Source organism: Pleurodeles waltl, chromosome 5 (assembly GCF_031143425.1).
Source record: "Pleurodeles waltl isolate 20211129_DDA chromosome 5, aPleWal1.hap1.20221129, whole genome shotgun sequence".
NCBI classification, from domain to species: Eukaryota; Metazoa; Chordata; class Amphibia; order Caudata; family Salamandridae; genus Pleurodeles; species Pleurodeles waltl.
In genome coordinates this window covers 247,033,640-247,046,743 of record NC_090444.1, presented here as the reverse complement: position 1 = coordinate 247,046,743, position 13,104 = coordinate 247,033,640, and the positions used below count along the sequence as shown (strand labels likewise).

The following is a 13,104-nucleotide window of genomic DNA, read 5'->3' as shown; positions in this document are numbered from 1 at the left end:
TGCCCATTGTGCAATATAGCAATTAGTCTTTGAGTTAGTAAAGTGATAAACCATATTCTTTGGTGCTTAATACATTTAGTGGATGTAGTTAGAGATTTAGCTGTGAATGCTAGTAAGAATACATGACCGTCGTATATTGCAATGTTGTAATGTTAGGGCCAACAGTATATGTTGTAAGGAACTCACTGGTATCAATCCTAGTCTTCTAATAGGAGAATCAGAATAATGGCAGATTAGTGTTGATGTACTCTGTACTAAGAGTAGAATTAGCCAACTATATTTTGAATTTCCAGATCTTGACTGGTTGTCTCGCTAAGGAAACAACCCCTCCTTTGTTTATTGTAGCTGTCTTGCAGCACCCCGGCCAGTGTAAAAAAAAAAAAAAAATCCTACTATAAAACAGGAATCCTTATTTTATTCAACCTCTTCCTCCATGTAAACTGTTTTCTTAATACCTTATGTGGTATTACCTGTGACAGAGGACCACAGTAGCTGAAATCGCGTCCTAGTCTTTTTCTCTTATTTAAAAAAAAGTGTTTGACTTTAAATGTCAAATGTGTTAGTGTTCTTCTTTACTAGGGAAATTCCGTCGCTCTGTTGAAGCCTATTAGCCCGGTTTTAACATTATGCTCTTATACACTCATCACTATAATTTACTTGATGAGAGCTAGGTCTGTATGACTCACCTTTGCAGCATTTTGGCTTGTCTTCTCAATGAGCAAGTAACTCAGGCAGAAGGGCCCACTCTGCTTAAACAAATAGTTTTAACATTGTCATATGCAAAGTGCAATCATCAGTACTTATCACATTTCTCTTTTCCATGGCAGCCATATTAGAATTAATGGAACAATATATGTATGAATAGTTCAGCATGGTGGCTTAATCTCTGTTGAAATCTAATCCAGTTTTCTAATGGTGTTGTGATGTCGTATTTATACAAAATAATTTTTAAATCCAGAACGTTTTGTATTACCTGTTTTTCCTGTAGAGTTATAGTGTTTAGTAATATAGATTGTCCCAACTTATAAGGACTGCTAGTATATGGTCTCTGTTGTAGCTCAAAGCACAGGACACAGAGGCAGCATCAACACAGCCTTTCCTATGATTTGAGTGCCTTCTGGCCAAGCCACTAGGCTAAAGCTCGAATCCAAGGTCGAATCTGGACCTGGTGGAACTGGTTTCCATGTTTAGGTACACCAGATAAGGTCATTCCGGGGAATTCATATTGAAAGACAGCTGGTGCGTTTGGCTTCTAAAGAATTCAAGAGGGAAGGGAGATTCTAAACGAGCAGTATTTGGGGACAATCGGGAAATGGGATACCCCTGTATCGGATTACTACTAACCTGATGTAGCACCCACAACCTTGGGAGCGTATTTAATACTAGGCATATACCACGGGCACCCTATCCTGAGGATTCCACTTCAGATGCATCCAAGCACTCACATTTTTTCTGACCTATAAAAAAGAAATCTAATCAACAGGCTGTGGGTGCCATTAATTCAGTTACTTTATAATTAGTAAATCCGATACTCAATGTTAAGATATTGTTTATTAAATATTATTGAGTTACTTTTGCATGTCTCAAATGGATTTTCGGTCCCATTCTGCCTACTTGGAAATTACTCTTACAAGCCATACTGGTGTCTCTAGTTTTGCTCAGTAAGCAAATGGTTTTAACCTTTTGTTTTCGTAAAGTTTCTTATAAATTAATTGTATAGTGGTGGCAGCAAATTGGTAGTGATATTGAATGTTTGTAGTTCTGCCAATGAGAAAAAATGACAGCTGGAATCAATATATTGTGCGTTAAGGGGTGATGTGAGAACAGGATGGATCCATGAAGAGCGGCATCATGAGGAGCCTATGCGTTATGTTTGACAAGCTGTGCCCCATTGAATGGACAAGGACAAATGTGATACATTTGTTTTGACTCACTTAAACCACCACAACTAGACTATATTAAACTTCCATATTGGGATAAGGCACTTACTTCAGAGATATGTATCTATCCAGTATGTTTCGGGGTGTAATACTGGTAAGATAATTCATTTAGGTAATGCACTTGCTGCAGAGATATGTGTGCAAATTCTGGCCATGTTCACAGGGTTGACTCATAACAATATTGCTTAAATTGCTAATGTACCTTATGAAGAGCATAGCGTTTAACATGCGTGTCCCGTATTTTAATTTGTGATAGCTCAGAGGTTTAATGCTTTTGCAGAACTCATGTTCCCTGCAGGTCACAAGTTTAAAAACGTGGTAATCCAGCTCAGCTAGTTATTAACTCACATTTAGCAGCTTCTTGTAAGGTGCTGCGGGTAAATTTGAAACGTTGCAGGTTTTATCTTAATCTTTTTTTTATTGAAAGGTTGATAAACTCTTTTGTTTTGGGTAGTAATAAACATTTGATAGTACTTGCTGTGTTTTATTAGTGTTATACACACAAATAGACATAACTATTTTAGAGTGTGCATCAACCTTTGTTTCATACAGAGCTCATGAATGTCAAGGTAACGCTTTAATATAGTAAAGTGTGAAGTGAGGCACTGAGTTACTTTTTTTCTTTTTCGCATGAACATCTATCGATCTGAGCTCTGCGGAAAGACATTAGATTATAGCTTTGCTTCTTTTGCCCTCCAACTGCCCCTCACCAAAATAAGTCGGAACAAAGGAGTTGCCTATTGCATTTTTAGGTAAGGTGTTTGTTCTACCACAAGGTAAAACAAGCATTTGCAGTGCAATGGGTCTCGCGTTTGCTCGAGTTATAGCCAGTGTTTTAAATGGGAAAAAATAAGTGCAGGTACTCATTAACATATACTAGTAGTGTGGTGGGTGGGGCTAGGGGCGGGGCTAAGAGCAAGACATGGGATACTTTGACTTATATACCAGTTGCAGCACATGCCAAGGCCCATGAGAAATGTGTTTGAATAAACAAAACAAGTTAACTCGTTAAACGAAATGTAAGCGAAACACATTATTTATCTTACTGGCATACATATTTGCTGTAGTTTTGCACAATACTATATATTCTTGAACGTGCACACACAGAAAGAAACAAGCAGACACGCACACACAAAGCATTCCACACAGTCCTCCTTAAAGTGCCCCGATTCTCTCTCTTTCATTCGCCTTTCTCTCACACAAAGACACACACATACCAGCAGGCAAACACACTACATAAGCATACCCTCGTTCAAGAGACTCAGGTGGGATCAAAGCCATTTTAAACTTTCCTCCCATGGCTTTCTTAATTGTCACTGTCAGCGGGGCTGCCTCAATTCCTGTGTTTACACAAAAGCACACAAGTGTGTAAATGTGATTGACAGCACAGGGCCTGAATGGACCCTGTTCTGACAAACACAGCGTGATCGTAAATACCCAGACATTAGGCACATAATCCCCACTGAATAGCTCAGTGCGGGTCAGTTTAGGGCGACAGAAGCACCTTTGCTGTCAGAGGCGGGTTCAACTCTGAGAGCCTAGTGCTCACCAGCACTAGCAGCTAATGAGCCTACCTTTCATGAGTACCGGTACTCTCCTTGGCAGCAGAGAAGTGCCGGTACTCAGAGTGAAAAAAATAAGAAGTGCCGGTACTCAGTACCTGTGTGTACCGACCCATTTAAAGCACTGGTTATAGCTATTGGCATTGTAAATTCCTAACTGGACTTTTCTTGCCACATAAATTGAAAATTAAAAATAAAACAGTTGACATAAGCGAGCCAATTCAAAGCACCACAGCTGCCATGAGCATTAGCGCGAAGTAGAGACACCAAAGGAAAAATAAGTTTGCTCGCAGTCAAAAGTATCAGCAAACAAGCGATTATCCATGTAACAGGGTTGGTTGGTGTCCAAGGCGGTAACATAACCGCTCCAAGGAGGGACAAACGTAAAGCATTTACCAATGATAACAAAGGATTTTTGAAAGGCAAGCCTACGAACGAGTGAAAGTTATGGGCATGAGGTGGGCGTGGCTAAAAGCCCACAATTCTTACAAAAGGTCAAAGCGCTTGTGCACTTGACCTAAAAAGATAGACGAGCCCTCACTCACCACCTGAATGTTGCTGTATACTGATGAGTGGGTGCTGTATTTCTGATGTCTGCAAAGTGCACCAGAACACAGTCAGGCTGATTGGCTGATGCTAGTTGAACCCGGTTCCTACTCTAAAGTAGCTTCTAGAACCAGAATCCTATTCCCATACACTATATTCCCGGTCTGCTTTTTAGTCTGTAGGGCTGTGCGTACTAAATCATTTTTGTAACTGTTCGCTCAGTGGGTAAAACGTATTGTCATTCATAAAGTGATCTTAAAAACTGATTGACGTGCATTCAGTTACTGCTTGATTTAAAAGTGTCACCACTTTGTAAACCATGTTTCATGAAAGTGTGTCTTTACCTCTCTCTAGACGTCTGATGGATTGCCAGTGCATCTAAAGCGTGGAGTTCCAGATCGACTTCTATATCGCACCACTATGGCTTTAACCGTTGGCGGGGCCCTCTACTGCTTGGTAGCACTGTACATGGCCACACAACCAAGAAACAAGAAATGAGTCAAGAACTGAAGTTGATACATCTGGGCTTTGTGACAGATATTTGCACAAAGCTATCTGTATTTATTTGAAAGTGCCACCATTTGCATTGATCTTGTTTTTTGATATGATCTTTATCAGATGTAATTTATCTTCCAGACATAAAGAAATATTTTAACAAGCACATTTATTGGCATTTAGTTTAATTGGTCATGGAGATTGCATTTGTTCAATTGTGTTTATTGTTCTTCATCAGCCTTTACATCTGACAAGACAGTACAGGCATAGGGATTGCTGGTTACTCACTGTTCACGCTGCTGATTTATATTATATGCACCTCATCAATGTTTCTGTGTCAGTAGTGGATTTCAGATACTTATGAGCATATGTTTTTCTCAAGGTGTGTAACTTGTGCCTTAGTCACACCTCTTTATTTACAAAATGTAAATATCCCAATGCATTGTTTACTATAGCCTGTAAACTGGGTAGAGACAGTAGTCTGTATGGTAGGTACACTGTTTGAATTTACCAATAAATGTCTGCCTTCTGCCCTACTTTCTCAGCAGTCCTGAATGCAAATCTCAACAAATCAGTTTGATTGATATCATGTAGTTGGAATCCAGTTCAAAGAGCCTGAAATCCCACTAACCTCAAAGCACCTGAAAACCCACCAACCAAAAGCTATAGGGGTTGTGTCCAAGTCATTGATGTGTTCATAAAGTTTGTGTGTTAACGGGGCCAACAGGTGTATGGTGGTCTGCCTGACATAGCTTAGGGGAGGCCCCTTAGAGTTCAAATTGGTGACAAAGGTACAGTTCATTGGAAGGGGATAGTTGATACTGTCATGTATGTAGTACCCAGACTACGTAATTTGCAAGTTAACTCTTAACATCAGGACTACCGCCTCGTGGTCTTTTGAGGCTACATCGAATAGCAGTCATGTCCTTGGTTAACCTCGCACTAGGCTGGCTGAAGATGTTCATAATGACATAGACCAGAGGTCTTCAAACTGGGGGGTGGGACCCCCTAGTGGGGCCTCGAGTGATCCCAGCGGGGGCCCCAGACTCTGGCCAAAATAAATATTATACAGATAATAGGCTTTTTTTTAAGCAGAAGCAGGTTATTGCAGTTTAAAAAAGGTAACAGTACTTACGTGCAATGTTTAAATAGGTTTAGACATATTTAAACATTTCCATGTTTATAAAATAATTGTGAAAAATTCTAAGGGGGGGCCCAGTGATTTTTATTTTTCAACTGGGGGGGCGCGTCATTAAACAGTTTGGAGACCTCTGACATTAAACTGTACCGAGCTAGTGTTTGCCTTTTTTTTTTTTTTTACGAAGTTGTTGTCACTGGCAAGATGTCGAGCCAACCAGAGAACAGTTTTTTTTTTTATTTAATTTTTTAGCTAACACTTCTTCTGGACTCTTCTGCTTTTACTGAGGACAGGAAAGGGGATGACACAAAATGGAATGTGGATTACATCTGTCAGGCAAGGCCTTCCTTTCGTAGCTGATAATGTGCAGAGGTCATGTGGTAGTTTAGGAGCAGACGAATGGGCACTCTGGTACTGTTGATGAGTATAGGCTGGCTAGCCTGAGAAGCAGTGTATATTTCCCAAAGTCCACCAGAGTCCTGCATGGTCTCTTGAGGCTGAGCTTCAGAGACAAGTACGTAAAGTTTGTCACATCCAGAAAGGGGAGTGAAAACGTCCTGAAGGGGAACCACAGTTATATGTAACGTTCACCTTATTCTAACTACATCATTCACTGCACACTTGGTCAGCCTAGTCACATGCACAACATATATGGCCTACCTAGTTCTATATCACTAAACACAATCCACCACTTTGAAATTATCACTGTCTTGCATAAAAACACTACTACATTGCATTAGCTAAGAAAAAGGATGTGCCTAGTAACCTTAAGCCTATTACCTGACCTTACGTAAGCATTACCCTAGTTTTATGTCTAAACCTTGCCCAGACACTGAGCATAAACCTAAAACTGAGCCTTCCCCGTTCCCCGGACGTTAAACAGAGTTTAGCCTTGCCCCTAAAACTAGTACTATACCTTAAATTAAGGCTAACCCCTACCTTAACCATAAACTTAACATTCCCACTCTTTCACACTTATTCATACCTTTGTACTTGATTCATTCAACGTGGTATTTTCAGCAGTGGTATTCTCCTTATTGGTGAACTTTATGTAGTGACATCTATGTAATGATAAAATCGATTTAGTGAATTCTCTGTGGGATGCACCACCGTGTGTAGCAGAGTACTCACAGGGAGTACCATTTATGGGGGGTTGAATGGAGTTTACAGGGGAGATGATAGTATGTCTTCTCCTTTTCAGAGTCGCATTTAAGAAGGCCTGCAGCCCTGAAATCTGGCCAGCTGCCAATAGACTTCCACAGATCCGTTTGATGAAGCAATAGTGATACCTAAATAGGGGTTTCAGTGTGCATATTGGCCGTACATGCTGGGCAGCAGATTGTTGTGCTCTGGTCGTGAAACATGGAACACTTCCATTTATCTCACAGATTGTCAATTCCACTGTAAGGAAAAGGCAAGGCCAGGCCAGGCCAGGAAAAGTCAATTTGGGCATTGCGACACACCTTTGTTAGCTGTGCAAAGACCTCTACTCCTAAAGTTTACTTGTGTTTGTTGGCAATGCTGTTAAAAAGAGGTTTGGTGTGATGTTGCTCATTGCATTTTTCTTTTAACATGGGTATAAAGCAGCTGAACTTACATTTGTTCTTTTGGGATACAATCAGTGAGGTTAAGCCTTACTAAGATAGTAACAGCCATTGTTTCACACGGCTGGACACATTCAAATGTGCACTTCTTGAAATAATTTTTTTACCTCCACCAGTCCCCCTATGTTTCTGTAGTTAACACCAGTTTCCAAAATTCACTCTATGGATTAGTCTGTGTTCAGTGTGGGGTTGCTGCATTGCACTTCTAGTTCTGACAAGTGGCAGTCTTTTGTCACAATTGTTTACAGAATAATGTTGATGGGGGTATGCAGGCGAGAAGCCACACTCTTAATAAGCTATGATTGAGCTTTTCGAGGGCCCCAGCTGTCTGGCCCACAAATTTGAATGGTTTCGGTGAGGAATCCTGGTGCCTCCTTTGGAAGCTTAATGCAAGCAGTGCGGGCTTCCTCCATGAAAATCAATGTGTTTCTATAGTACTTAATTTATTCATTCCCTGTTATCACCCTTGAAGTGTCTAGTAACTACAAATGGTGGTGAACCATGTTAGGTGACTGTAAACACAGCAAAAGTAATTTTTCAGTAGCACATCAACGTCATTTGTAACATCCCAACAGCCAGCCAATGTGGTGGAGGTGGTGAGCTCTCTGCTTCCCCTTGTTGGCCACCATAGTTCAGATGCGTATGTTTTTATACATCTTGACTTATACTTGGTCTTCCAGTGTCAACCAGTTCTAGCCTCGGCTTCATTAACTGCGGTTTATTTAAGGAGTATTTCAGACTTTTCACCTTCTGACTGAGGGGGCACTGGCAACTGTCACTATGGCAGAGTAATGCTCCTTACCAGCATAATAAGCACATTTTAGTAAGGTCTCAGCACAAGTCTCAATGAAACTCTGCTCGCCCTTGGTAGCTACAGCACAAGCAGCAGGCAAATCCCCAGAGAAATGTGTTGAGGTCAAGCTATTCCAACAATTTTATAGTCCAGTGTAAAAAAAAAAAAAAAAGCTCCCAATCTAATGTAAAAAAAAAAAAAAGAGAGAGAAAAATTTAAGAAGCAAAAAAGGTTACAATTGGATAAGGTAACACAGAGAGATCATTTTTGAAGGCAGAAAGGACCTATAAAAAGTAAAGGCCAATATAAAGTCTCATGTCACAGTTGACCAATACGTAGGTGGAGACCAGCTACACAAGGCAGGCCCAGGTCAAAGTCTTTACCTACAGAGTAGGTTTATGTTATGCAGGGCAAGGTCTCATCATGCTGAAAACCTTGTGTTTGATGCCAAAAGCTCAGTGTGGGACAAAACTGGATTTCATAGCCACCATGGTCACTTTGTAAGTGCAATAGATTTGCCACCTTGCTCCAGTTGAAGGTTTTACCTCTAGACTTAATCACTGTCACTTATCAAAATTGACCAGTGGGGCAAGGCTAGAATCTGCAGCTGGGCATATATTGACAAGGACAGACACCTTCTCTACAAGGTCCTGAATAAAACGGGGTTCATTGTGACAAAAAGTTCCAGGTAGGACAAACCGTTCTACCCCCCCAACCCCCGCTGATAGTGTGGCTTCTCTTGGCAAGCATCAGCACTTTATCCCGTTCCTCTGAATTTGGAAAACAATTGTAAGTCCTACAAACTGCCTGTAAAGTTCCTCCAGGTCACTCCTGCAGCTTCAGGTTCTCAGAGCAGGGTTTACAAACAAACTTGCAAATCTGAAGAAAAAAAAAAATGTCCCTGACACACTGCCCATTTTCTCCCAACGTGTTTTTTTTTTTTTTTTTTTTTTTTTTTTTTTTACTTTAATGTTCTGGACTGGCAGGATTTACCTTGCAGCCCCAAACAAGAAACAATTGTCAACATTCACAGTTTACTTCCACTTGACCCTGACATCTCAATTTACTTCCCAGGCCTGGAACTCCCCTTTTACAACATATAAGTCACCCCTAAGGTAGGCCCTAGCTAGCCTTATGGGGCAGGGTGCTATGCATGTATAAGGGAGGACATGTGCCTGGTTGTGTGGCCTGTCCTGGTAGTGCCAAACAGCCTATTTGGTTTCTCACTGGTGTGAGTGCTGCCTTGCTCATAGGATTGCATTGGAAATGCCCTGCCTTATGTCTAGGGGGTATTGTCTGATCTATGAGGGGTAGTGTAGGCATGTTTGGTATGGCTCTAATGGTAGTGAGATTTTTTATTACCAATATACAAATGCCACTTCTAGAAAGTGAGCATTTCTCTGTGCTTCAGACATGGACTGGAGTCAAGCTGCAAAACAGAGTGACAGCTGGGTATTGTGCATACTTTTTCAGACAGCCTGTACACAGGGTGAATGGAAGTGTCACTGCGGTGCATCTGCATATTGAATGGTCTTCCTGGGCTGAGAGAAGGGGAGACAGGGCACACCTGCATTTATAAAGGCTGTACCCTGGCCTCACACAAAGAGCTTGTTTACCCCAAACTGATGTTTGGAGCCTGTGCTGGAGGAGAGAGGGAACACTCCCAGAACCAGTTGGAACTGGTTAGAACCTCTTATCCCCCTTTTGTGAAAGCTTGTGCAAAACTGAGTATAAGTACAGGGAGTTTTCCCCAGGAAAATGAGACACTTTGAGATATTCTTGAAGAACTGACCTGGAATGCTGCTGGAGGGACTCACCAGGAACTGCCTTTTGACTGCTGCTGTTGTGCTGACCCATGACCTGCTGGGTCACTAGGAGGAACTGCCATTGACTGCAACTCCTTGTGCAGGCCTGCTTGTTGGGCCCTACCGCCCTGTGCTCCCTCTTGCTGTCTCCAGGGACTGAGTGCTGTTCCCCTGCCATGTTATTGCTCAAAGCGCGAGGACAGCGCTCAGTTTGAAGGCTCCTGTGCTGGAGCGTAGAAGGAGACTGCTGGAGTGATCTCTGACCTGGCAGGATCCCAGGGAGGGTCCCTTGCGGGGGTAGGTGTCCTGCCCCCTACCCTCTCTTTTCCATTGTTCTTCGGGATGGCAATTGCCCCCGCAGATTGCAGGATGGGGTGGTGACCCTCAACGGAGGTCTTCAGTCCTGTCAGATGACCTTAGCAGCACAGTAGTGCCATATTCCTTGATGCTGGTACCAGGGAGGTCCTGTCATTTGGGAGTTTGTTCTATGGCATGTGCATTCCTGACTTTCTGCGTTCAGGCATATGTATGTTTCACCTTGTGTGCACTCATAGTAATACCTAGGCATTCCTAATAGTATGTTTTACTATGACGTGCACTCTTATAGTAATGTTTACTTGACTACTGCTTATGTTGAAGGATAACCAGCAACTTATGTGTTGTATGTGACTACTGCTGGCTTTTGCAGAGTAATAGTATTGTGTGATGTTCTGACAACTGCTTCGGTAGCAGGGTATTACGGACATGTTGCGTTTGGTCTGATAATGTTTTGTACAATACAGTTTATTTTTAATGTAACTTGGTGTTGTGTTTCCTTTGTGGTGGGGTTAGCGCATCACGTGTGTTGTGTGTATTGTGCAATCGCTTTACACAATGTCTCTGGGATAAGCCTGACTGCTCGCGCCAAGCTACTTATGGGGTGAGCAGGGGTTATCTTGGGTGTGTAAGGACCTCGCCCTGATTAGAGCGGGTAGGTACTGCCTGGCTTAGCTGCATACCCTAGCCAACCACAAACCCCATTTCTAACAAAAATGTATCTGCTTGATAGGCAAGAATTAGAAAAAGAACTAAGGTGGTATTCTGTGGGTATGCATCCACCATTCAGTAGTGCTCTTTCTAAAGTTCAACAATTTTCCACACTTTTTATTATCTAAACAACCTTGTGGAAAAAATCCTTAAATCTTCAAGCCTGGCTTCCCGTATTATTTTCCATGGTTTTCAGTTACAGGAGGTTTCCCACAATTCGTATTTCAGGCCCATTGCAAATTGTTCACTTTAGATTGGTTCACTGGCGTTCTCCACAGCAGATAACTTTCTCTGTCCTCACACATTTTGCGACCTACCTTACAGATGGGAGTTATGCATGGGCACACAAGAAAAATGTCCGATTGTGTATCAGTCAGTAAAATTCTTACAGAGAGGCATTGGTGCCACAGTGGCTAGCAGGCTTTTCTGATAGATCCTGGTTCTCTTTAGGCCCAATGGTCAGCATGATTCTGGCACAAACTGCCCTGCAGGAAGGTTAAAGTCGAACGTTTCAAGACACAAATGAATTATTTTCTTCAATCCTCTGGTAGGTAGGAATTCTTCATTGAAAGACAGGGATATCGTTTCTTTAGTTCCATTCAGAATATCAACTTTCATTGGTGGGAATTGGGTTTTTAAAGTGGAAAATAGCAAGTTATTGGTGGTGGGCTTCAACTTTTTAGCAGTGTTACAAACTTTCTTTGCTTAGAGCACACTTCATGCACTAAAATTATCTCGGAGTCCTCTGCACCCAAACAAACAAGCTGGCAATTCTCTGTTTTCTGAAGCTCTGCATTGGTCCCTGGACTGCCCACATCAGCCCATTAAGTTCCCAAGGAAATGTTTCCATAGAGCCCAGTCAATTCAGACCTCCTGTAGTGCTTGGACGAGATGATCCCTGTTTTGAGTAGTTGAGTTGTTTCAGAGGTCAACAGACACGTCTAATTTTGCAGTATCCGGGGGCCGTTTCGGTGATTTTAGTATAATTGTTCAAAAGCGCGAAACAAATACTTTTAGAAAGCAGTTGAAACCTGATGTTGTAGGGCCTCTGGAAAACATGCATTTCTTAAAATTACAGGTTACGTTTTAAGGTGGAAGTTGGAAGGGTGCACCAATATTTTCCCTATGAGATTGACAGATGAGCTATTTGAAAAACATCTATGCATTCAAACTGAGCAGAATTGTCTGTGCTCATTTAAGGAGCTGCAACTAGGGCAGCAGTCAAAATATCAAATGGGCAAACCAAAAAATGCGGCAGAGGCGAATAGTTGTAAGAAGATGGGTTTATTTATTAGGTGTTCCTTAAATAATTGATTGTGCAAGTGCCTCTCACACAGTTCACCATAAACCTCAACTATATTTAAGTATATGTCATATCTGTAAATATGTTTGGGTACTTGCAAAATCTGGAAAACAGCAGTTTTAAGAATGTCTTGGTGTAGACTCAAGTGTTATTTGGTCTGCGGTGAAAAAAAAGGTTTTACATGACCTAGAGACCAATAACAATCATATTTTCTAAATGGGCAATTGGCTTTTGTTATGTGCTATAAATGTCGACTGGTTCATAACCAGATGTTCTTCATGGAATGCTTATGAAAATGATCCAATTTAAATCCTTTTCAACTAATATTTTCATAAGATGGCCAGTCTGTTAGAGTTAAGACATTCTGTAAATTGTGCGTTTATATTTTATATCTTATATCTATATAAAATAACTATTCCAAGTTTACAACATATCATATTTATAGTTGATGCAAACGTTTTCTACATATGTGCAACAAGTGTACCCATTTTTTTTTTGTTTTTTTTTTAACGGCCATATCTCTATGTATCAGCACACCAAAAGCTACCATAACTAAATGTTTTGTAAAACGTTTTGCGTTCTAAGAAATACACAGCACAGCATTTTGTTAAACCTTTTATTGATTTATACAAATCTTGGTAACACGCAGGAACAGATTTCTCTGAAGATGTTTTTGTGAACTACTTCTGCTAAGTTATTTCTCTTTTGTGGCTCAATTTACAAGAATCTTAAATTATATTTTGAAAGATTTTTTATTTTTTATTGTAGTATATAGATACAGCAATAAAAATGCACTTATTTTCACATCTTCTGCATTGCTGGCTTTTTTTCTGCTTTTCTGTAAACTGTATGAAGTAAACCACAGTTATGTATAAATGCCCTGTATTTTTAG

At 41.0% G+C, this 13,104-nt stretch overlaps 1 protein-coding gene across 1 annotated transcript in view; it reads left to right on the top strand.

Annotated features, from left to right (window-relative positions):
• Positions 1-4,711, top strand: part of COX7A2L (cytochrome c oxidase subunit 7A2 like) — a 49,390-nt gene extending 44,679 nt beyond the window's left edge. Inside the window, exon 3 of the mRNA XM_069233981.1 lies at positions 4,403-4,711. Within this exon, the coding sequence (XP_069090082.1) occupies positions 4,403-4,546 (144 nt within the window). The 3' untranslated portion in view covers positions 4,547-4,711. The remainder of the gene's footprint in view (positions 1-4,402) is intronic.
• Positions 4,712-13,104: the final 8,393 nt, after the last annotated feature.